The sequence below is a fragment of the Staurois parvus genome, unplaced genomic scaffold (assembly GCF_062004578.1).
Source record: "Staurois parvus isolate SC_StPar_1 unplaced genomic scaffold, SC_StPar_1.0 ptg001978l, whole genome shotgun sequence".
Lineage (NCBI taxonomy): Eukaryota > Metazoa > Chordata > Amphibia > Anura > Ranidae > Staurois > Staurois parvus.
The window spans coordinates 355-24,521 of NW_028319774.1; the positions used below are offsets into that span (position 1 = coordinate 355).

General features: G+C 47.5%; 3 protein-coding genes across 3 annotated transcripts in view; 1 reads left to right on the plus strand and 2 right to left on the minus strand.

The window, feature by feature from the left end:
• The first annotated feature begins 4,693 nt into the window (after window positions 1-4,693).
• On the plus strand, window positions 4,694-7,027 carry LOC149433098 (uncharacterized). Its single transcript, XM_089664643.1, has one exon. It carries the CDS (start codon window positions 4,838-4,840, stop codon window positions 5,987-5,989), a length of 1,152 nt encoding a protein of 383 aa, XP_089520769.1. The 5' UTR covers window positions 4,694-4,837; the 3' UTR covers window positions 5,990-7,027.
• Window positions 7,028-18,065: 11,038 nt separating this feature from the next.
• On the minus strand, window positions 18,066-20,500 carry LOC149433099 (uncharacterized). Its single transcript, XM_089664647.1, has 2 exons — window positions 18,337-20,500; window positions 18,066-18,286 (listed from the first exon to the last, which is right to left on the minus strand). Exon 1 carries the CDS (start codon window positions 20,498-20,500, stop codon window positions 19,439-19,441), a length of 1,062 nt encoding a protein of 353 aa, XP_089520773.1. The 3' UTR covers window positions 18,066-18,286; window positions 18,337-19,438.
• LOC149433100 (uncharacterized) overlaps window positions 20,497-24,167 on the minus strand; it is a 61,888-nt gene continuing 58,217 nt past the window's right edge. Inside the window, exons 6-7 of the mRNA XM_089664648.1 lie at window positions 23,212-23,309; window positions 20,497-20,514 (exon numbers count right to left, since the gene is read on the minus strand). Coding sequence (XP_089520774.1) covers window positions 20,497-20,514; window positions 23,212-23,309 — 116 coding nt within the window. The remainder of the gene's footprint in view (window positions 20,515-23,211; window positions 23,310-24,167) is intronic.

The following is a 24,167-nucleotide window of genomic DNA, read 5'->3' on the forward strand; positions in this document are numbered from 1 at the left end:
TATACATGGAGATCATATCCCCCCCTTATGTATTATACATGGAGATCATATCCCCCCTTATGTATTATACATGGAGATCATATCCCCCCTTATGTATTATACATGGAGATCATATCCCCCCTTATGTATTATACATGGTGATCATATCCCCCTTATGTATTATACATGGAGATCATATCCCCCCTTATGTATTATACATGGAGATCATATCCCCCCCTTATGTATTATACATGGAGATCATATCCCCCCCTTATGTATTATACATGGAGATCATATCCCCCCTTATGTATTATACATGGAGATTATATCCCCCCTTATGTATTATACATGGAGATCATATCCCCCCTTATGTATTGTACATGGAGATCATATCCCCCCTTATGTATTATACATGGAGATCATATCCCCCCTTATGTATTGTACATGGAGATCATATCCCCCCTTATGTATTATACATGGAGATCATATCCCCCCTTATGTATTGTACATGGAGATCATATCCCCCTTATGTATTATACATGGAGCTCATATCCCCCCTTATGTATTATACATGGAGATCATATCCCCCTTATGTATTATACATGGAGATCATATCCCCCCTTATGTATTATACATGGAGATCATATCCCCCTTATGTATTATACATGGAGATCATATCCCCCTTATGTATTATACATGGAGATCATATCCCCCCCTTATGTATTATACATGGAGATCATATCCCCCCCTTATGTATTATACATGGAGATCATATCCCTCTTATGTATTATACATGGAGATCATATCCCCCCTTATGTATTATACATGGAGATCATATCCCCCCTTATGTATTATACATGGAGATCATATCCCCCCTTATGTATTATACATGGAGATCATATCCCCCCTTATGTATTATACATGGAGATCATATCCCCCCTTATGTATTATACATGGAGATCATATCCCCCCTTATGTATTATACATGGAGATCATATCCCCCCTTATGTATTATACATGAAGATCATATCCCCCCTTATGTATTATACATGGAGATCATATCCCCCCTTATGTATTATACATGGAGATCATATCCCCCCCTTATGTATTATACATGGAGATCATATCCCCCCTTATGTATTATACATGGTGATCATATCCCCCCTTATGTATTATACATGGTGATCATATCCCCCCTTATGTATTATACATGGAGATCATATCCCCCCTTATGTATTATACATGGAGATCATATCCCCCTTAATCTCCTCTTCTCAGTAGAGAATACATTCAGTTCCTCTAATCTTTTCTCATAGCTGATCTCCTCCATTCCTCGTATCAGTTTAGTTGCCCTTCTCTGTACTTCCTCCAGTTCCCCAATGTTCTTTTTGTTAATTGGAGCCCAAAACTGAACTGCATATTCCAGATGAGGTCTTACTAATGATTTGTACCCGGGGGGGGGGGGGGGAGGGGGGGGGTGATATCTCTCTCTCTGGAGTCTATACCTCTCCTAATACAAGAGAGGATTTTGCTCGCTTTAGAACCCACAGTTTTGCATTGCATGCCATTTTTAACTTGTGATTTACTAGAACTTCCAGATCCTTCTCCACCATTAACCCCCCAGATCCTTTTTCACTATTGCCCCCCCCAGATCCTTCTCCACCACTGACCCCCTACCCCTCCAGATCCTTCTCAACCACTGACCCCTACCCCTCCAGATCCTAATCCACCACTGACCCCTTCCCCTCCAGATTCTTCTCCACCATTGACCCCCTAGATCCTTCTCCACCATTGACCCCCTAGATCCTTCTCCACCATTGACCCCCTAGATCCTTCTTCACCATTGAACCTCCACCAGTTGTTCCCCCTAGTATGTATGATGCATATTCTTAGCCCCCCCAAGTGCAGGACCTTACATTTATCACCATTAACCCTCATTGGCCCCATAGTCCCCCAATTACACAGAGCATTGAGGTCGGCTTGTAAGTTGGAGACATCCTGTAAGGACGTTATTCCCCGGCACAGCTTGGTGTCATCTGCAAAGACTGGAATGGGATTTATAATCTCACACCCCATATTGTTTATATATATATTAATAAGTAAGGGTCCCGACACTGAACCCTGGGGTACCCCACTAATAACACTGACCCTTGGGGTACCCCACTAATAACACTGACCCTTGGGGTACCCCACTAATAACACTGATCCCTGGGGTACCCCACTAATAACACTGAACCTTGGGGTACCCCACTAATAACACTGAACCCTGGGGTACCCCACTAATAACACTGAACCCTGGTGTACCCCACTAATAACACTGAACCTTGGGGTACCCCACTAATAACACAACCTTGGGGTACCCCACTATTAACACTGAACCCTGGGGTACCCCACTATTAAAACTAAACCTTGGGGTACCCCACTAATAACACTGAATCATGGGGTACCCCACTAATAACACTGAACCCTGGGGTACCCCACTAATAACACTGAACCTTGGGGTACCCCACTAATAACACTGAACCCTGGGGTGCCCCACTAATCACATTGAACCTTGGGGTACCCACTAATAGCACTGAACCTTGGAGTACACCATTAATAACACTGAACACTGGGGTACCCCACTAATAATACTGAACCTTGGCGTCCCCCACAAATAACACTGAACCGTGGGGTACCCCACTAATAACACTGAACCCTGGGGTGCCTCACTAATCACATTGAACCTTGGGGTACCCCATTATTAACACTGAACACTGGGGTACACCACTAATTACACTGAACCTTGGGGTACCCCACTGAAGACACTGAACTTTGGGGTACCCCACTAATCACACTGAACCTTGGTGTACACCACTAATAACACTGAATCTTGGGGTACACCACTAATCACACTGAATCATGGGGTACCCCACAAAAATTCCTGAACCTTAGGTTACCCACTTGTCACACTGAACCTTGGGGTTTCCCAGTAATAACACTGAACCTTGGGGAACCCCACTAATAAAACTTTTGCGTACCACACTAAGAACACAGCCACCCTTCTGTCCAAGTATACCACATCCACCGACACCCCTCTGTCCAAGTATACCACGTCCACAGCCAACCCCCTGTCCGAGTATACAACATCCATCGCCACCCCTCTGTCCAAGTATACCACGTCCATCGCCACCCCTCTGTCCAAGTATACCACGTCCACCTCCACCCCTCTGTCCAAGTATACCACGTCCACCGCCACCCCTCTGTCCAAGTATACCACGTCCACCGTCACCCCTCTGTCCAAGTATACCACGTCCACCGCCACCGCTCTGTCCAAGTATACCACGTCCTCCACCACCCCTCTGTCCAAGTATACCAGATCCAAGGCCATCCCTTTGACCATGTATACCACATCCACCGCCACCGCTCTGTCCAAGTATACCGCGTCCACAGCCACCCATCTGTCCAAGGATTTGCTCACCTCCAATCTAACCTGTTTCATGATGGTTGAATCCCATCTCACCTCTACATGTTGTCTACAGTAAACATTTAGGCTTCCACTGATTACAGAACACTAATACTGTGAGTCCTGACCCTGATACTATATAACTTGTACATTACATACTCCTGACCCCTGCACTATATACTCTATGTTGTACATTACATACTCCTGACCCCTGCACTAAATACTATATGTTGTACATTACATACACCTGACCCCTGCACTATATACTATATGTTGTACATTCCATACTCCTGACCCCTGCACTATATTCTTTATGTTGTACATTACATACTCCTGACCCCTGCACTATATACTCTGTGTTGTACATTACATACTCCTGACCCCTGCACTATATACTCTATGTTGTACATTACATACTCCTGACCCCTGCACTATATACTCTATGTTGTACATTACATACTCCTGACCCCTGCACTATATACTCTATGTTGTACATTACATACTCCTGACCCCTGCACTATATACTGTATGTTGTACATTACATACTCCTGACCCCTGCACTATATACTCTATGATGTACATTACATCCTCCTGACCCCTGTACTAAATATGCTATATTGTACATTACTTCCTCCTGACCCCTGCACTATATACTCTATATTGTACATTACATACTCCTGACCCCTGCACTATATACTCTATGTTGTACATTACATACTCCTGACCCCTGCACTATATACGCTGTTGTACATTACATACTCCTGACCCCTGCACTATGTACTCTATGTTGTACATTACATACTCCTGACCCCTGCACTATAGACTCTATGTTGAACATTCCATAGTCCTGACTTCTGCTCTCCCCCTCCCCCCACTGCTATATTTACACATAATATGGATTCTCTTTTGTTCCTCCCATTTCCTACCAGCTGGACATTTTATATCGGATGATGGGATTGGAGCACAGACTTTTACATGGTGATAATAATGTGATAACATCCTCCAACTTTGGACCCTTAAACAGAAAGTGATAATGAGGGAGGAGTCAATACCCCAATGATGGTGGTCTTCAGGATCAGTCCAGTCTTCATCTTGGTTGTTCTCCCCCCATCCTCACTCTCTGACCTCTGGTGGGGCTCAGCCCCGCTGTTCTTCATGACTAAATCATGGACTAAATAAGGAAGTGCAGTACTTCTTGTGTTGGGAAGATGGTGATGAGTGATAGAGGGGGTGGGGACCCTCGTCCTATAATCCCCTCATCACTGTCCCTCCTATAAAGGACAGTTCTGGTTGTTTCCTCACTCTCTGACTAAGGTCCATGAATAAAGAAATGACCTGGTAGGAGATCAGAGGAGCCATTTCCTAGTTCCCTTGAGGGTGGAATTGTAAGCTCCTCAGAGACCAAGCTGCCTGATGTGGGCGGAGTCCTGGTTTGGGGGAACCAATCAGCTCCTGTCTAGTAATCCTCTTTGTCTTTGTATTTTAGTCCATGGCCGGGAGATGAGTAAAACCTCCGAGGATTGTCTCACTTTGTCTCCAGACTGGAAAGTAGAAGATGAGGACATCACACAGTATAGTCCAGGAGAAAACCCGGCTCCCTCCAATGTCCATCCGGCACCACCCAGTGTAGATGGACCATCGGATTCCTCGTATCCTGAGGAACCTCAGACTGTGTGGGACCGAGCCGGCCTTCCAACAGGGAAGAGCTTCTCCTGTACTGAGTGCGGGAAGTGTTTTTCAGATAAGTCTAATCTTTACAGACATAAGAAATTGCACATTGGGGACAAGCCACATTCTTGTCCTGAGTGTGGGAAATGTTTTTCACAGAAGTCCCATCTTTACAAACATCAGAGATCTCACACGGGGGAGAAGCCATATTCCTGTTCTGAGTGTGGAAAATGTTTTCCATGGAAGTCCGATCTTTCCAGACATCAGAGATCGCACACGGGCAAGAAGCCATATCCCTGTCCAGAGTGTGGGAAATGTTTTTCAGACAAGTCCAGTGTTCACACACATCAGAGATCTCACACGGGGGAGAAGCTGTATTCCTGTCCTGAGTGTGAGAAATGTTTTCCACGGAAGTCCGATCTTTACATACATCAGAGATCGCACACGGGCGAGAAGCCATATCCCTGTCCAGAGTGTGGGAAATGTTTTTCACACAAGTCCAGTCTTCAGACACATCAGAGGTCTCACACAGGGGAGAAGCCGTATTGCTGTTCTGAGTGTGGGAAATGTTTTTCACGTAAGCGTAATCTTTACACACATCAGAGATCTCACACGGGGGAGAAGCCTTATTCCTGTTTTGAGTGCGGGAAATGTTTTTCAGACAAGTCCCATCTATACACACATCAGAGATCTCACATGGGGGAGAAGTTGTATTCCTGTCCTGAGTGTGGGATATTTTTTTCAGTGAAGTCCTGTCTTTCTAGACATCAGAAATCTCATATGGGAGAGAAGCCATATTCCTGTCCTGAGTGCGGGAAATGTTTTTCACAGAAGTCACATCTTTCCACACATCAGAGATCTCACACGGGGAAGAAGGCACTTTCCTGTCCTGAGTGAGGGAAATGTTCCTCACTGAAGTCCTGTCTTCCTGTACATGAGGGGTCCCACACAACCCTGGAGGTGTATTACTGCCTTGAGTGTGGGAAATGTCTTCTAGATGAATGTTGCTGGACATCCCAGCTCTCATGTGGGGAAGAAGCACACCCTGATATACACCTCAGATATACTCCATGGCTGATCTTCATCATGGAAGAAACAGTTGATAAGGAGATGAGAGGCCCCCAAAGACATGGATGAAGTGCAGTAAATGTCGGGGTGCAGAGTGGTCAGTAGATCCTGGAAATGAAGGACACAACTTCAGTCCTTCTTGGGTGTCGGAGTTGCGTTTCCTGATAATGATATAGCGGGTTACAGAGCTAGAAGCCGGGAGAGCCCAGATCTCGTTATCGGGGAACTTTACACAGACAACAAGAACTTCTGAAGTTGATGTCCTTCATTTCAAGGCTCTACAGAACAGTGGTGACCCCGAAGCGTCTCTCTGTCTTCAGTCCATCCTTCTCCCATCCCCCAACAGGAGGGAAGGAGAACTCCACCCCAAACTAGGGGGGAACTTTCCTCTCATTATTTCCCTTGGCTTCTGTGTGGGTTTGGGTGGTTGGAGGAGTGCGGCACGAGAGGGAACACAGCTTGTTGTTCTATGTCTACATATGGGGTCTGGGTAGAGGGGATCCACCAGAAAATATTTCTACTCTTTGATTTTGTGCAAATCGTTTCTGTTTTCACTTTGAAGGGCGATATTATGTGTGGTTTGTAAAAGGGATTGGCCCAATAGATACCACCCCACTTAGAGAATAGATGGACTAATATGACCAGCATTCATTCAGCCATGTCACATGTTGGGATCTTTTCTACAATACTTTGTTATAATAATGGAACACGTTGTGTATTGTATTGTACACCAATAATAATGACTCCGCCCCCTCATTCCAGACAAGGGATCTTCCTGACCAATCGGATTTCTGCCTTTACTTTTTCCTGAATTTTTTTGCAATCTTGTTAAAAGTGAAATTATAATAAAAATTGTATTGAATGAAAACAAAATGGTGTGTGTGCAATGATGACAAAGCTGTGTATCCAGAAACGGCTGTTCGGTGACACTTCCATATACAGCCCAATGAAGTGACAAGGAAGCCCTAGAACCCTTTGGAGGAACCCTGGCTGAGAAAGGCTGGACTAGGCAGTCACATATCTCTGCCCCCTTGCAGGGTTCCCAACCCTCCGTGACTTTTATTACTGACACAACATGAACATTTACTGACGGAGGACATGTTTTTCCTGACATCCTGAAAAATGACAGAACTCCTGTTAGGATGTCAGACGATGGATATTGAATCCATATAACAGGACATGTGATCACTGACAATCCCCAGAACAAGCCATCTGCCTGGTTTACACCTAATAATTCAATCCATGGTGACCACAAATCAGCCCAACGCAGACACATGAAAACCAAGTTCTGCTCGGCATGCCATGGAGAGTAATGGGCACGGTCAGATGGGAGGGGCTTAGAAGAGGATGATGTCACAGACCTGACCCCTGATCACCTACCTCTAAATGAAGAAAGGAGCTGATTGGGTGAGTACACATTGCTGTGACCTCCATGCTTAGCTTCACAGTGCGGCAATTTGACCTTCACATGCCGAGTCTCACAGGTGGCACCGCCTGTAATACCTGTCTATTGAAGTCAATGGGACTGAGCCACAACCAATCACCTGACTTGTCATTGTGACGCAGAACTTCCATGTAAAATCTCCATTCAGCTGGAAAACTCCAGACACCCCAGAGCCACCATGGATCCCTTTATAGATGGAGGAAGAGACTGCAGGACAGGCCTTCATAGTGATGGATCCACTTTATCCACAAAGGACTTGTTCTGACTCCCATGTACTCCAGTGATGGCCAACTGATGAGACACTGGGGGCCTCAACTGCCCCCCAACACACCAAAGGGTTGTGCTTTATATTTACTGCTAGACATACTACAGGAGATGGTCAGAGACTGCAGACATACTACAGGAGATGGTCAGAGACTGCAGACATACTACAGGAGACGATCAGAGACTGCAGACATACTACAGGAGACGGTCAGAGACTGCAGACATACTACAGGAGACGGTCAGGGACTGCAGACATACTACAGGAGACGGTCAGGGACTGCAGACATACTACAGGAGATGGTCAGAGACTGCAGACATACTACAGGAGATGGTCAGAGACTGCAGACATACTACAGGAGACGGTCAGAGACTGCAGACATAGTACAGGAGACTGCAGACATACTACAGGAGATGGTCAGAGACTGCAGACATAGTACAGGAGACGGTCAGAGACTGCAGACATACTACAGGAGACGGTCAGAGACTGCAGACATAGTACAGAAGACGGTCAGAGACTGCAGACATAGTACAGGAGATGGTCAGAGACTGCAGACATACTACAGGAGATGGTCAGAGACTGCAGACATAGTACAGGAGATGGTCAGAGACTGCAGACATACTACAGGAGACGGTCAGAGACTGCAGACATAGTACAGCAGATGGTCAGAGACTGCAGACATACTACAGGAGATGGTCAGAGACTGCAGACATACTACAGAAGACGGTCAGAGACTGCAGACATACTACAGGAGATGGTCAGAGACTGCAGACATACTACAGGAGACGGTCAGAGACTGCAGACATACTACAGGAGACGGTCAGAGACTGCAGACATACTACAGGAGACGGTCAGAGACTGTAGATATAGTACAGGAGATGGTCAGAGATTGCAGACATAGTACAGCAGATGGTCAGAGATTGCAGACATACTACAGGAGACGGTCAGAGACTGCAGACATAGTACAGGAGATGGTCAGAGACTGCAGACATACTACAGGAGACGGTCAGAGACTGCAGACATAGTACAGGAGACGGTAAGAGACTGCAGACATACTACAGGAGATGGTCAGAGACTGCAGACATACTACAGGAGATGGTCAGAGACTGCAGACATAGTACAGGAGATGGTCAGAGACTGCAGACATACTACAGGAGACGGTCAGAGACTGCAGACATAGTACAGGAGACTGCAGACATACTACAGGAGATGGTCAGAGACTGCAGACATAGTACAGGAGACGGTCAGAGACTGCAGACATACTACAGGAGACGGTCAGAGACTGCAGACATAGTACAGGAGACGGTAAGAGACTGCAGACATACTACAGGAGATGGTCAGAGACTGCAGACATACTACAGGAGACGGTCAGAGACTGCAGACATAGTACAGCAGATGGTCAGAGACTGCAGACATACTACAGGAGATGGTCAGAGACTGCAGACATACTACAGAAGACGGTCAGAGACTGCAGACATACTACAGGAGACGGTCAGAGACTGCAGACATACTACAGGAGACGGTCAGAGACTGTAGACATAGTACAGGAGATGGTCAGAGATTGCAGACATAGTACAGCAGATGGTCAGAGATTGCAGACATACTACAGGAGACGGTCAGAGATTGCAGACATACTACAGGAGACGGTCAGAGACTGCAGACATACTACAGGAGATGGTCAGAGACTGCAGGCATACTACAGGAGACGGTCAGAGACTGCAGACATACTACAGGAGATGGTCAGAGACTGCAGACATACTACAGGAGATGGTCAGAGACTGCAGACAGTACAGGAGACGGTCAGAGACTGCAGACATACTACAGGAGACGGTCAGAGACTGCAGACATACTACAGGAGATGGTCAGAGACTGCAGACATACTACAGGAGATGGTCAGAGACTGCAGACATAGTACAGGAGATGGTCAGCCACTACAGACATACTACATGAACATAGCTACAAACATTTCAGAAAAATTTCTGCTGTGCATCCGGCAAGCCATTGAAGGTAAAGAATGTACTTTAATTACATTTGGGGCATTTATTTCAGCTGGGAATTGTTCTGCAAGACATATCAAGCTAAGTGGGAATAAGGGAAAGGAGCCTAGAGAGAATGGGGAGAGGAAGGGGCCTAGAGAGAATGGGGAGAGGAAGGGGCCTAGAGAGGGTGGGGAGGGGAAGGAGCCTAGAGAGGATGGGGAGGGAAAGGAGCCTAGAGAGGATGGAGAGGGGAAGGAGCCTAGAGAGGATGGGAAGGGGAAGAGGCCTAGAGAGGGTGGGGAGGGAAAGGAGCCTAGAGAGGATGGAGAGGGGAAGGAGCCTAGAGAGGACGGGGAGGGGAAGAGGCCTAGAGAGGGTGGGGAGGGGAAGGAGCCTAGAGAGGATTGAGAGGGGAGGGAGCCTAGAGAGGATGGGGGAGGGGAAGGGGCCTAGAGAGGATGGGGAGGGGAAGGGGCCTAGAGAGGACGGGGAGGGGAAGAGGCCTAGAGAGGGTGGGGAGGGAAAGGAGCCTAGAGAGGATTGAGAGGGGAGGGAGCCTAGAGAGGATGGGGAGGGGAAGGGGCCTAGAGAGGACGGCGAGGGGAAGGGGCCTAGAGTGGACGGGGAGGGGAAGAGGCCTAGAGAGGACAGTGAGGGGAAGGGGCCTAGAGAGGACGGGACGGGGAGGGGAAGAGGCCTAGAGAGGATGGGAGGGGAAGGAGCCTAGAGAGGACGGGGAGGGGAAGGAGCCTAGAGAGGACGGGGAGGGGAAGGGGCCTAGAGAGGATGGGGAGGGGAAGGGGCCTAGAGAGGACGGGGAGGGGAAGGGGCCTAGAGAGGATGGGAGGGGAAGGGACCTAGAGAGGACGGGGAGGGGAAGGAGCCTAGAGAGGATGGGGAGGGGAAGAGGCCTAGAGAGGATGGGGAGGGGAAGGAGCCTAGAGAGGATGGGGAGGGAAAGGAGCCTAGAGAGGATGGGGAGGGGAAGGAGCCTAGAGAGGACGGGGAGGGGAAGGAGCCTAGAGAGGACGGGGAGGGGAAGGAGCCTAGAGAGGATGGGAAGGGGAAGGGGCCTAGAGAGGACGGGGAGGGGAAGAGGCCTAGAGAGGGTGGGGAGGGGAAGGAGCCTAGAGAGGATTGAGAGGGGAGGGAGCCTAGAGAGGATGGGGAGGGGAAGGGGCCTAGAGAGGATGGGGAGGGGAAGGGGCCTAGAGAGGACGGGGAGGGGAAGAGGCCTAGAGAGGGTGGGGAGGGAAAGGAGCCTAGAGAGGATTGAGAGGGGAGGGAGCCTAGAGAGGATGGGGAGGGGAAGGGGCCTAGAGAGGACGGCGAGGGGAAGGGGCCTAGAGAGGACGGGGAGGGGAAGAGGCCTAGAGAGGACAGTGAGGGGAAGGGGCCTAGAGAGGACGGGAGGGGAAGGAGCCTAGAGAGGACGGGGAGGGGAAGGGGCCTAGAGAGGATGGGGAGGGGAAGGGGCCTAGAGAGGACGGGGAGGGGAAGGGGCCTAGAGAGGATGGGAGGGGAAGGGACCTAGAGTGGACGGGGAGGGGAAGGGGCCTAGAGAGGATGGGGAGGGGAAGGAGCCTAGAGAGGATGGGGAGGGGAAGAGGCCTAGAGAGGATGGGGAGGGGAAGGAGCCTAGAGACAAAAAAGGGAATAGCCACCTAACATGACACGTAAATATGTGTCCTATAAATATCTTCGTCTCACTAATAATTAGTGTGGATTTATAAACCCGATATACTTAACATAAAACCTAGCAGTATGACGAGTACAATACTGCTCACACTGAGTGGTTATTAGAAAATCCAAGCGAAGTAATATGATTAGTAATTACAAAAGCGTTTTATTCGATCACATGGATCATACGGAGGTTAGACAGAGACATGGTAAACAAGTCATTATAAAATCACTAGATTAAAAACATTCGGCGTCTCCAGATCTAATAGTTATTCGGCAATCAGGAATCCACATAAGGCAATGAAGTTCCTAACTACTTGATCAAAGAATTTTCATATTTTCCATACGATATCTGCATAGGGAGAACATGCTTCAAAAAATTGTTTTGGTAACCACCACAGTGAATAGAATGACCTCCTGAAATGGAAAACCAGAAAAGAAGGGATGATAGTAGAGGGAACAAGAATGGGATATATGCACTACCATATGCAATAACAGAACAACCCCATGACAGGTATATATGTTATTCCATTACCTTCTCATAGACTTGACCATCATGAAAGGATGGATATATGGCCTTCCTGGGTAACCACCCCAAATGGAAATGTATCCACAGTAGTAAATGATTCTAAAAGTGTATATATATGAGACATAAATATCAAGCTACCAGCAAACCTGAATGAGACTAAAATAAGGGTACAAATCTTAGAATATTACCATACAAGAGATCAAGGGGACTCCTCCTCACTTGAAGTAAGATCAGGTCTGGATGAAAGAGTGAATATGGGGGTGGGAAGCCAGGTGGTTAATGTATAGAGTCCAGACTGGTTGATACAGTCTATGTATATTTAGATATATAGACCCAAATCTGGGTTTCCAAAAATTGCTCAATAATGAGAAAGTAGTGCGATTCCTTAAAAATATATATGAGACTGTTTTTTGCGTGCCCCAACACATATAATGCGTAGTGTATACGTATTCCTCCAATAGGAGTTCAAAAAATTCACCAAAAAATTAGGTAAATAGGCACAAGATTTCCAAAATATGAGGGTATGTAACCCGTATATATAGATAGCACTAAAGCCTAATTTAGCCAAACGGCTACAAACTTGCCACCGGTGGAAGTAGGCTGTGACTCAGGGTTGCCAGAATAACTATTAGATCTGGAGACGCCAAATGTTTTTAATCTAGTGATTTTATAATGACTTGTTTACCATGTCTCTGTCTAACCTCCGTATGATCCATGTGATCGAATAGAACTGTTTTGTAATTACTAATCATATCACTTGGCTTGGATTTTCTAATAACCACTCTGTGTGAGCAGTATTGTACTCGTCATACTGCTAGGTTTTATGTTAAGGAGCCTAGAGAGGACGGGGAGGAGAAGGAGCCTAGAGAGGACGGGGAGGGGAAGGAGCCTAGAGAGGATTGGGAAAGGAAAGAAGCCTAGAGAGGATGAGGAGGGGAAGGAGCCTAGAGAGAATGGGGAGGAGAAGGAGCCTAGAGAGGATGGGGAGGGGAAGGAGCCTAGAGAGGATGGGGAGGGGATGGAGCCTAGAGAGGATGGGGAGGGGAAGGAGCCTAGAGAAGATGGGGAGGGGATGGAGCCTAGAGAGGATGGGGAGGGGAAGGAGCCTAGAGAAGATAGGGAGGGGATGGAGCCTAGAGAGGATGGGGAGGGGAAGGAGCCTAGAGAGAATGGGGAGGAGAAGGAGCCTAGAGAGGATGGGGAGGGGAAGGAGCCTAGAGAGGATGGGGAGGGGAAGGAGCCTAGGGAGGACGGGGAGGGGAAGGAGCCTAGAGAGGATGGGGAGGGGAAGGAGCCTAGAGAGGACGGGGAGGGGAAGGAGCCTAGAGAGGACGGGGAGGGGAAGGAGCCTAGAGAGGATGGGGAGGAGAAGGAGCCTAGAGAGGACGGGGAGGGGAAGGAGCCTAGAGAGGACGGGGAGGGGAAGGAGCCTAGAGAGGACGGGGAGGGGAAGGAGCCTAGAGAGGATGGGAGGGGAGGAACCTAGAGAGGATAGAGAGGGTGGAGAGGAAGGAGCCTAGAGAGGATGGGGAGGGGAAAGAGCCTAGAGAGGACGGGGAGGAGAAGGAGCCTAGAGAGGACGGGGAGGGGAAGGAGCCTAGAGAGGACGGGGAGGGGAAGGAGCCTAGAGAGGATGGGAGGGGAAAGAGCCTAGAGAGGATGGGGAGGGGAAGGACCATAGAGAGGATGGGGAGGGGAAGGAGCCTAGAGAGGATTGGGAGGGGAAGGAGCCTAGAGAGGATGGGAGGGGAAGGAGAATAGAGAGGATGGGGAGGGGAAGGAGCCTAGAGAGGATAGGGAGAGGAAGGAGAATAGAGAGGATGGGGAGGAGAAGGAGCCTAGAGATGACAGGGAGGAGAAGGAGCCTAGAGAGTACGGGGGGGGGGAAGGAGCCTTGAGAGGATGGGGAGGAGAAGGAGCCTAGAGAGTATGAGGAGGGGAAGGAGCCTAGAGAGGACGGGGAGGGGAAGGAGCCTAGAGAGGACGGGGAGGGGAAGGAGCCTAGAGAGGACGGGGAGGGGAAGGAGCCTAGAGAGGATGGGGAGGGGAAGGAGCCTAGAGAGGACGGGGAGGAGAAGGAGCCTAGAGAGGACGGGGAGGGGAAGGAGCCTAGAGAGGATGAGGAGGGGAAGGAGCATAGAGAGGATGGGGAGGGGAAGGAGCCTAGAGAGGGGAGGGAATGGAGCCTAGAGAGGATGGGGAGGGGAAGGAGAATAGAGAGGATGGGGAGGGGAAGGAGAATAGAGAGGATGAGGAGGAGAAGGAGCATAGAGAGGATGGGGAGGGGAAGGAGAATAGAGAGGATGGGGAGGGGAAGGAGCCTAGAGAGGATGGGAGGGGAAGGAGCCTAGAGAGGATGGGGAGGGGAAGGAGCCTAGAGAGGATGGGGAGAGGAAGGAGCCTAGAGAGGATGAGGAGGAGAAGGAGCCTAGAGAGGATGGAGAGGTGAAGGAGCCTAGAGAGGATGGAGAGGGGAAAGAGCCTAGAGAGGATGGGAGGGGAAGGAGCCTAGAGAGGATGGGAGGGGAAGGAGAATAGAGAGGACGGGTAGGGAAAGGAGCCTAGATAGGATGGAGAGGTGAAGGAGCCTAGAGAGGACGGGGAGGGGAAGGGGCCTAGAGAGGATGGTAGGGGAAGGTGCCTAGAGAGGATGGGGAGGAGAAGGAGAATAGAGAGGATGGGAAGGGGCCTAGAGAGGTTGGGGAAGGGAAGGAGCCTAGAGAGGATGGGGAGGGGAAGGGAACCTAGAGAGGATGGGGAGGGGAAGGAGCCTAGAGAGGATGGGGAGGGGAAGGAGCCTAGATAGGACAAAGAGGGAAGGAGCCTAGAGAGGATGGGGAGGGGAAGGAGCCTAGAGAAGACGGGGAGGGGAAGGAGCCTAGAGAGTTTGGGGGGTAAGGAGCATAGAAAGGATGGGGTGGGGAAGGACCATGGAGAGGATGGGAGGGGAATACATTTGAGTAGGTTTCTGGTACTACAGACTCCATGCAGTCACCTCTGCCATTCAGCACTTGCCATTATCCTCACTGTGTTCATTTTCTACAAACACCAACCCATAGGTGCCTCCCTCCCAGGAATACAGAACACATTTTCTCAGATGATCCCAGTATTGGACCCATTTAGTATGCTGGACATGAAAGTATTCTGCATCCAACCTGGAAAAGACAAACATATTTCCTCCCCCCATCCCTTCACTGGGTTGTTTTACAGAAGAACTAAAGGCATTGATTTTCTGGAGAGTGGAGAGGGATGAGACCTCCTGTTGGTTTCTATTGCTGCCTCGGCCTCCTTTAGGGAGATTCAGCCTCTCTATTTGTCCTGTTTACAATTATTACCGAAAGTGATATAAAATCCTGAGATTTGGGGTGTCACCAGAACAGGATCAGGAAGAGGACTCCCTATGACACCATTGTATGTAGGGGGCGCTCTGCCACTAGATTTTACACCATCGTATATAGGGGCAGCTTTCCAAATATATTATTACACACTGTACAGTATTCTCTCTCCGCCCTCTACATTGTAACCCCCCCGGGACACCCCCCATGTGTACATCTGGAGGGCATCTTTCCAGAATCATTCCAATGATAAAACACCACCAGATTAATACAACACGTGTACTGGTGGTCCAATCAGAACCCTCCAGGCCCCAGCAGTGCACACCCCCAGATTAATATGACACGTCTACTGGTGGTCCAATCAGAACCCTCCAGGCCCCAGCAGTGCACACCCCCAGATTAATATGACACATGTACTGGTGGTCCAATCAGAACCCTCCAGGCCCCAGCAGTGCCCTCCAGGCCCCAGCAGTGCACACCCCCAGATTAATATGACACATGTACTGGTGGTCCAATCAGAACCCTCCAGGCCCCAGCAGTGCACACCCCCAGATTAATATGACACGTATACTGGTGGTCCAATCAGAACCCTCCAGGCCCCAGCAGTGCCCCCAGCCCTGAATTCTCTCCAATGGAACTCTCCAGTGAAATCTCCTCTCATCAATTACTAGCCGGATTCTCTCTATTACCTCCTGTATGTACAAAACTCCCCCAAATCTCTCCCCTCCTCACCATCCACTAGAAATTGGAGGAATTGTTTCTTCTTCCTGAAATCCAGATCTAGAGAGGAATAGAAAAGAACCAACAAACCCCACAAAGTCTTTTTATAGAGATTTATTCCATCAAATCCAAACTATTCTACACATATTTATTCCATGGAATATGAAGAGATTTTTCTATCAATAATCCCATCAAATCTGCGTGTTTATTGGACTTTTTTCCCAGCAATAATCAATCAGGAATCCATGCCAGCAATCATCAGATCAATAGGAATGTTTCCAATATCCAGTGATCACGGTTTGATCCTCCAACATAACCAGTACACAGAATGATAAATCTATCCCATGAAATGGATCTTATTGATTGGTTGATGTCATTTATTGATCTATTGATTCCCTTCTATGATAGAATAGATTGATTTCTCCATGTATTGATCATCCTCTCCATATATGTCTTCACCTTGTCTAACATCATACAAATCCTGAATGCTATAAATCTCAGTCCTGTCCATGAATTGTATGTGACTCGGGTCTTTATAATACCATATACTGGACTGTTACTTCATTCCCTATTTTATATCGTCTTCTTACACCTGTCCTGATGAAGTGACACTTTGAAGCCATGAAACGCGTTGATGGTGTATTTTACATTCACTTGTCCAGTAAACTCCGACCTTCTGAAGAAAACATTTCAGAGTTTCCTCCTTTACTATGGGCTCCTCTGCTGACCTCACCCTCATTTTTTCTTGGGGTGAAAGTTCTCCACCGGGATCGAAATCCTGCTTAGTATATGATGATCCGTAATTCCCCCAAAATTACCAAAACTTTATTCTCCAGGGCCTCTGCTAATAGATGTTTGGGGGTTTATCTCATCTTCAGGACTAAAATCTGCATTTTCCCATGTGTGCAAAATCATGCAGAAACAGCTCTGGCAGTGAGAGGGTCAATGTGGGCTAGATGGGATCACTCTGCTGGGGTCACACTGTACACATTAGAGCGCCCCCTAGCTGCAGCCTGGTAATAACATTGCTGGGAGGTCTATTCACTGCAACATACTTCCCACCTTTATAGAAACATATAAATGGTTAGCACTTCCTCCTAGAAGAACTAGGGTTGTTGGTTTGAATCCCAAACACTGCCATACCTGGTGGGAAGTTTGCATGTTCTCCCTGTGCCTGCGTGATCTTTCCCCAGACTGGACCGGCTGAGTGACATCAGCTGACAGCGGGCTTCACCTGAAAACGGGTCACAGGAGTTCAGAATGAACTGCACTCCTCTGATCCACAGGAGAAGTACAGACAAAAGAGCTTTGCCTGAACTTCTCCTTCAAAGAATATGTTCCTCCAACATGTCCTATTCCTGATCTGTGCCGGCTGTCCCATGTCCTGGTATGAAGACATCTCCTCTTCTCTCTGTATTGCTTCCTTTGTGTGAGATCCCCGGTGATCCTGCCAGTCCCTCTGATTTCCTATTAAAATTGACCACACTAGGCATGAGAGCTCAGTGTGGTCAGTGCTCTAGCTGTTCTGGGAGCTCAGCCTGCTCTCCTCCAATCATCATACTTGTCCTGCCATCCCCCCTCCCTGCGCAGCCATTCACTGGGAAGACCAATGAACAGAAGACAAGTGATCACATGAGCAGTAGTAAGGAGAATGTCACTTCCTGATATCGTTGCTTACTACTAGTGAAATCTGTGAATGATCACCGAGGTCACATGGTACAGGGCTATTCCCAACAGACTTGTACCATGTGACAAATCCCAGCTCTCACAGTATTTCTCAATGGCTGCAGGAATCCAGCCAGAGAGAAGACATTATTGCTTTTAAAGCCTTTATTGGTATAAAAAATGTAAATAATAATATAAAAAATATTTTCAAAATTTTAATTTTTGGTTATAAACTAATTTGTTTGTTTTTTTACTAAAAAGATATCTGAATACATTTTGGCCGATTTATGAAGAAAGATTATTTATTTGCAAAATTTTATAAGAAAAACACTTTATTTTCAATATTTTTGGACATTTTCATTTATATAGCAAAAAAAAATAAAAATTCCAGCGGTGAATAAATACCACCAAAATAAAGTTTTATCTGTCTCAGAGTGCGGGAGTGTGACCTCAGGGTGCGGGAATATGACCTCAGAGTGCCGGAGTGTGACCTCAGGGTGCGGGAGTGTGACCTCAGAGTGCGGGAGGGAGTATGACCTCAGAGTGCGGGAGGGAGTATGACCTCAGAGTGCGGGGGTGTGACCTCAGAGTGCGGGGGTGTGACCTCAGAGTGCGGGGGTGTGACCTCAGAGTGCGGGAGTGTGACCTCAGGGTGCGGGAGTGTGACCTCAGGGTGCGGGAGTGTGACCTCAGGGTGCGGGAGTGTGACCTCAGGGTGCGGGAGTGTGACCTCAGGGTGCGGGAGTGTGACCTTAGGGTTCGGGAGTGTGACCTCAGAGTGCGGAGTGTGACCTCAGAGTGTGGGAGTGTGACCTAAATGCGGGAGTGTGACCTCAGAGTGCAGGAGTGTGACCTCAGAGTGCGGGAGTGTGACCTCAGAGTGCGGGAGTGTGACCTCAGGGTGCGGGAGTGTGACCTCAGGGTGTGGGAGTATGACCTCAGGGATTAGTATGGGGCGTGTCTGATGAAGGAAACCAAGGGCTCTATTTATAGAACATTCATTGGACCAATGAGACAATCATTCCTCCAGCTGTGACAACATCCGGCCCTATGTTAAGTAACACAGTGATTTCCTATGATCACCGGCTCCATCTAGAGGCCACAATGAGGTGATTTTTCTGAAATATCTCCATCAGTAAAACTAGCCCAATATGTTATTATGGCCACTAGATGGAGCCAATGATCATAAGAAATAAAATACGGCCAAAACTCCTCCCAGCTGGAGAATGGGGGTCACATCCGTTCAACATTGTTCTCCATAGACCTCCAAGTGATTGTGAAATTTCCCACCACAAAATGTACTCAGCCAATCACAGGGCAGGACTCCATTTTTATTCTTCTCCTGCCATCAATGGCCATCCCGGTCCCACACTTCATCCATGTCTTTGGGGACCTCTGATCTCCTCATGAACTGTTTCTTCCATGATGAAGGTCAGCCATGGAGTATATCTGAGGTGTATATCAGGGTGTGCTTCTTCCCCACATGAGAGCTGGGATGTCCAGCAACATTCATCTAGAAGACATTTCCCGCACTCAAGGCATTAATACACCTCCAGGGCTGTGTGGGACCCCTGATGTACAGGAGGACAGGATGTGGCTTTTCCTTATGTGAGACCATTGATGCATGAAATAGATCTGCTTGTTTTACAAGACATTTCCAGCACTCAGAACAGAGAAGTGACTTCTTCCCCTCTGTGCAATCTCTGATGTCTGTAAAGACTGGACTTTTGTGTAAAACTTTTCCCACACTCAGTACAGGAATACAACTTCTCCCCTGTGTGAAATCTCTGATGTCTGTGAAGATTGGACTTATCTGAAAAAAATTTCCCGCACTCAGGACAGGAAAATGGCTTCTCCTTCGTGTGAGATCTCTGATGTTTGTGTAGACTGGACTTCTCTGAAAAACATTTCCCGCACTCGGAACAGGAATTAGGCTTCTCCCCCGTGTGAGTTCTCTGATGTGTGTAAAGATGGGACTTCTCTGAAAAACATTTCCCGCACTCGGAACAGAAATATGGCTTTTCCCCCGTGTGAGATCTCTGATGTGTGTGAAGATTGGACTTCTCTGAAAAACATTTCCCACACTCAGGACAAGAATACGGCTTCTCCCCCGTGTGAGATCTCTGATGTTTATGAAGAGTGGACTTCTCTGAAAAACATTTCCCGCACTCAGGACAAGAATACGGCTTCTCCCCCGTGTGAGATCTCTGATGTCTATGAAGAATGGACTTCTCTGAAAAACATTTCCCGCACTCAGGACAGGAATATGGCTTCTCCCCTGTGTGAGATCTCTGATGTTTATGAAGAGTGGACTTCCTTGAAAAACATTTCCCGCACTCAGGACAGGAATATGGCTTCTCCCCCCTGTGAGATCTCTGATGTCTGTAAAGATTGCACATCCTTGAAAAACATTTCCCGCACTCAGGACAGGAATACGGCCTCTCCCCCATGTGAGATCTTTTATGCACATTAAGCTCTGATTTACGCAAGAAACCCTTCCCGCACTCAGTACAGGAGAACCTCTTCCCTGTTGGAAGGCCGGCCCGGTCCCGCACAGTCTGAGGTTCCTCAGGATATGAGGAATCCGATGGTCCATCTACACTGGGTGGTGCCGGATGGACATTGGAGGGAGCCGGGTTTTCTCCTGGACTATACTGTGTGATGTCCTCATCTTCTACTTTCCAGTCTGGAGACAAAGTGAGACAATCCTCGGAGGTTTTCCTCATCTCCCGGCCATGGACTAAAATACAAAGACAAACAGGATTACTAGACAGGAGCTGATTGGTTCCCCCAAACCAGGACTCCACCCACATCAGGCAGCTTGGTCTCTGAGGAGCTTACAATTCCACCCTCAAGGGAACTAGGAAATGGCTCCTCTGATCTCCTACCAGGTCATTTCTTTATTCATGGACCTTAGTCAGAGAGTGAGGAAACAACCAGAACTGTCTTTTATAGGAGGGACAGTGATGAGGGGATTATAGGACGAGGGTCCCCACCCCCTCTATCACTCATCACCATCTTCCCAACACAAGAAGTACTGCACTTCCTTATTTAGTCCATGATTTAGTCATGAAGAACAGCGGGGCTGAGCCCCACCAGAGGTCAGAGAGTGAGGATGGGGGGAGAACAACCAAGATGAAGACTGGATGATCCTGAAGACCACCATCATTGGGGTATTGACTCCTCCCTCATCACTTTCTGTTTAAGAGTCCAAAGTTGGAGGATGTTATCACATTATTATCACCATGTAAAAGTCTGTGCTCCAATCACATCATCCGATATAAAATGTCCAGCTGGGAGGAAATGGGGGGAACAAAAGAGAATCCATATTATGTGTATATATAGCAGTGGGGGGAGGGAGGAGAGCAGAAATCAGGACTATGTAATGTGCAACATAAAGTATATAGTGCAGGGGTCAGGAGTATGTAATGTACAACATAGAGTATATAGTGCAGGGGTCAGGAGGATGTAATGTACAACATAGAGTATATAGTGCAGGGGTCAGGAGGATGTAATGTACAACATAGAGTATATAGTGCAGGGGTCAGGAGGATGTAATGTACAACATAGAGTATATAGTGCAGGGGTCAGGAGTATGTAATGTACAACAAAGAGTATATAGTGCAGGGGTCAGGAGGATGTAATGTACAACATAGAGTATATAGTGCAGGGGTCAGGAGTATGTAATGTACAACATAGAGTATATAGTGCAGGGGTCAGGAGTATGTAATGTACAACATAGAGTATATAGTGAAGGGGTCAGGAGTATGTAATGTACAACATAGAGTATATAGTGCAGGGGTCAGGAGGATGTAATGTACAACATAGAGTATATAGTGCAGGGGTCAGGAGTATGTAATGTACAACATAGAGTATACAGTGCAGGGGTCAGGAGGATGTAATGTACAACATGGAGTATATAGTGCAGGGGTCAGGAGTATGTAATGTACAACATAGAGTATATAGTGCAGGGGTCAGGAGTATGTAATGTACAACATAGAGTATATAGTGCAGGGGTCAGGAGTATGTAATGTACAATATAAATTATACAGTGTAGGGGTCAGGACTCATAATATTGGTATTCAGTAATGAGTGGAATATTAAATGTTTCCTGTAGACAAGTTGCAGAGATCCCACACCGCTGCCTCCCATCTCCTGAGACTGCACTCAGTGACTTGGGTCTGAGACTATACAGACATATCCCTCCACCCGGCACAGCCAGCAGACCACAGAGCAAGGAACCCTGGGAGAATTGTTCTGTCAGAGATCTTACTAGACCCGGGCATGGCACAGAATACCCAAGACACACACACCCCAGGTGCCTAGGTCTAGTAAAACTTATGGTGAACATCAACATTTTGCTGCCAGCTGAACCCCAGAACCTCCATAAATCCAGTCTAGATACATAAATTGTGTCTGCAGCACAGAGAAGGAAGATTATCCGAGAGAAATCCAGGAATACAGGACGGGGAACACAGCTCAGGAAAGTGACCAGGGGATTACAGGCTGATATCACCCAGTCCCCGCCCTACTCTGGACCAATCAGTGAGCAGTATGGGTGGAGGAATGGATTTAGTGTTCATGACCCACCTGTGCTGATCTCTGTAGGAGTGTCCTCCTCTATAAATGTCCCCGTTATTCCATCCTCCTCCATAGACTGCTGATCATCCCTCACATACGCCTCTTCTTCTTCTGCTTTCACCTCAAATTCTATATCGATTGGATCTCCACTCTAAATCAAGGAAATGAGAGAGAATATCATCTGTAAAATGTAAGGTCACATATTTACACATCATCTTTACAAGTCCATGTTCTAGATGCTCCATCCCACCAACCTTGTAATAGTGAGGGATGGTGTGACCTTCCTGTGTGGAATCCCGGGAATACAGAGGACGGGGACATCTCTCTGGTGGGTTCCTGTATCTGGATGACTCCACCATGGTGTCCTGGTACAGATCTTTGTGTTCTTTTAGAAGCTCTGACTCCTCCATCCCCCCATCCTCATCCTCCTCCTCTTTTATCTCTTCTTTAACCTCAACTTTAGGATCTCTCAGGATTCCACTCTGAATATATAATAAAATGCCATCAATGGTAACAATGCAGATAATGTACAGATCCTAATGATACTATCAGTGATTGTTCCTCATCTACCTGATGATGGTGAGGGATGGTGTGACCTTCCTGTGTGGAATCCCGGGAATACAGAGGACGGGGACATCTCTCTGGTGGGTTCCTGGTATTAGGTGGCTCCACCATCTCCTTGTGTCCTTCTGAAAACTCCTCCATCACTCCATACTCCTCATCCTCCTCTTTATACTCTTCTTTAACATCAATATTATCATCCCCGAGGATTCCACTCTGAAAGATATAATAAAACATTCATTGTAACAAACATGCTGAGTATAAATCACAACTACCAATAATTGTCATCATCTACCTGATGATGGTGAGGGATGGTGTGACCTTCCTGTGTGGAATCCCGGGAATACAGAGGACGGGGACATCTCTCTGGTGGGTTCCCATGACTGGATCCATCTGTAGGAAACACACACACTGACTGAATCCATTGTTTCTATGTGTTTATCAGATGATGGGGGATCTAGGTGGATCCTCCGTACTGCTCTCTCCTTTACAATAAAGTCTCCTCTTACCCGGTGATGTGAGGGGCGGCTGATTGTCCATCATGACGTCCTTGTAGAGATCCTTGTGTCCTTCTAAATATTGATGTGTATCATCATCTGCTGAAGATAAGACGTCACACTGACTATGGAGGAAGAGGACGGACATGATGGAGGTTACTGGGTGTAAATAGAACATAACATCCTATTACCTCCTCTGCTGCTACTTCCACACACAAGGCACAGCCTGTTTCCATATGACTTCCTGTCTGTTCCTGAAATCACTTCCTGTCCGTATTCTATAGAGAAGTCCTGTCTGGGTAGTAGAAATGAGATCACCATCTTGTGGAGTTCAGAGGAACTGCAGCCCCGAGAAATGTCCCCTAATAACCATTCCTGCATTGTATCTACCTTACAGAGATATCAGAGAAGTGCCAAAATAACTAAAAAAAAGTAAGAAACAATAAACCTAACTCTTATGCAACCAACTGTTTAAAAAATTTATTTTACTACAGATAGAAAAGTCTTAAAGACACAGAACACAAGATAATAAAAACAAAGGAATACATAATAAAACAGAGACCTCCAAAATCAGACACACTACCCAGAATGTCCAATCCTCCATATCAGAGAGAGAGACAAACTACCCATAATGTCCCATCCTTCATATCAGAGAGAGACAGACTACCCAGAATGTCCCGTCCTTCATATCAGAGAGAGACAGACTACCCTGAATGTCCCATCCTTCATATCAGAGAGAGACAGACTACCCAGA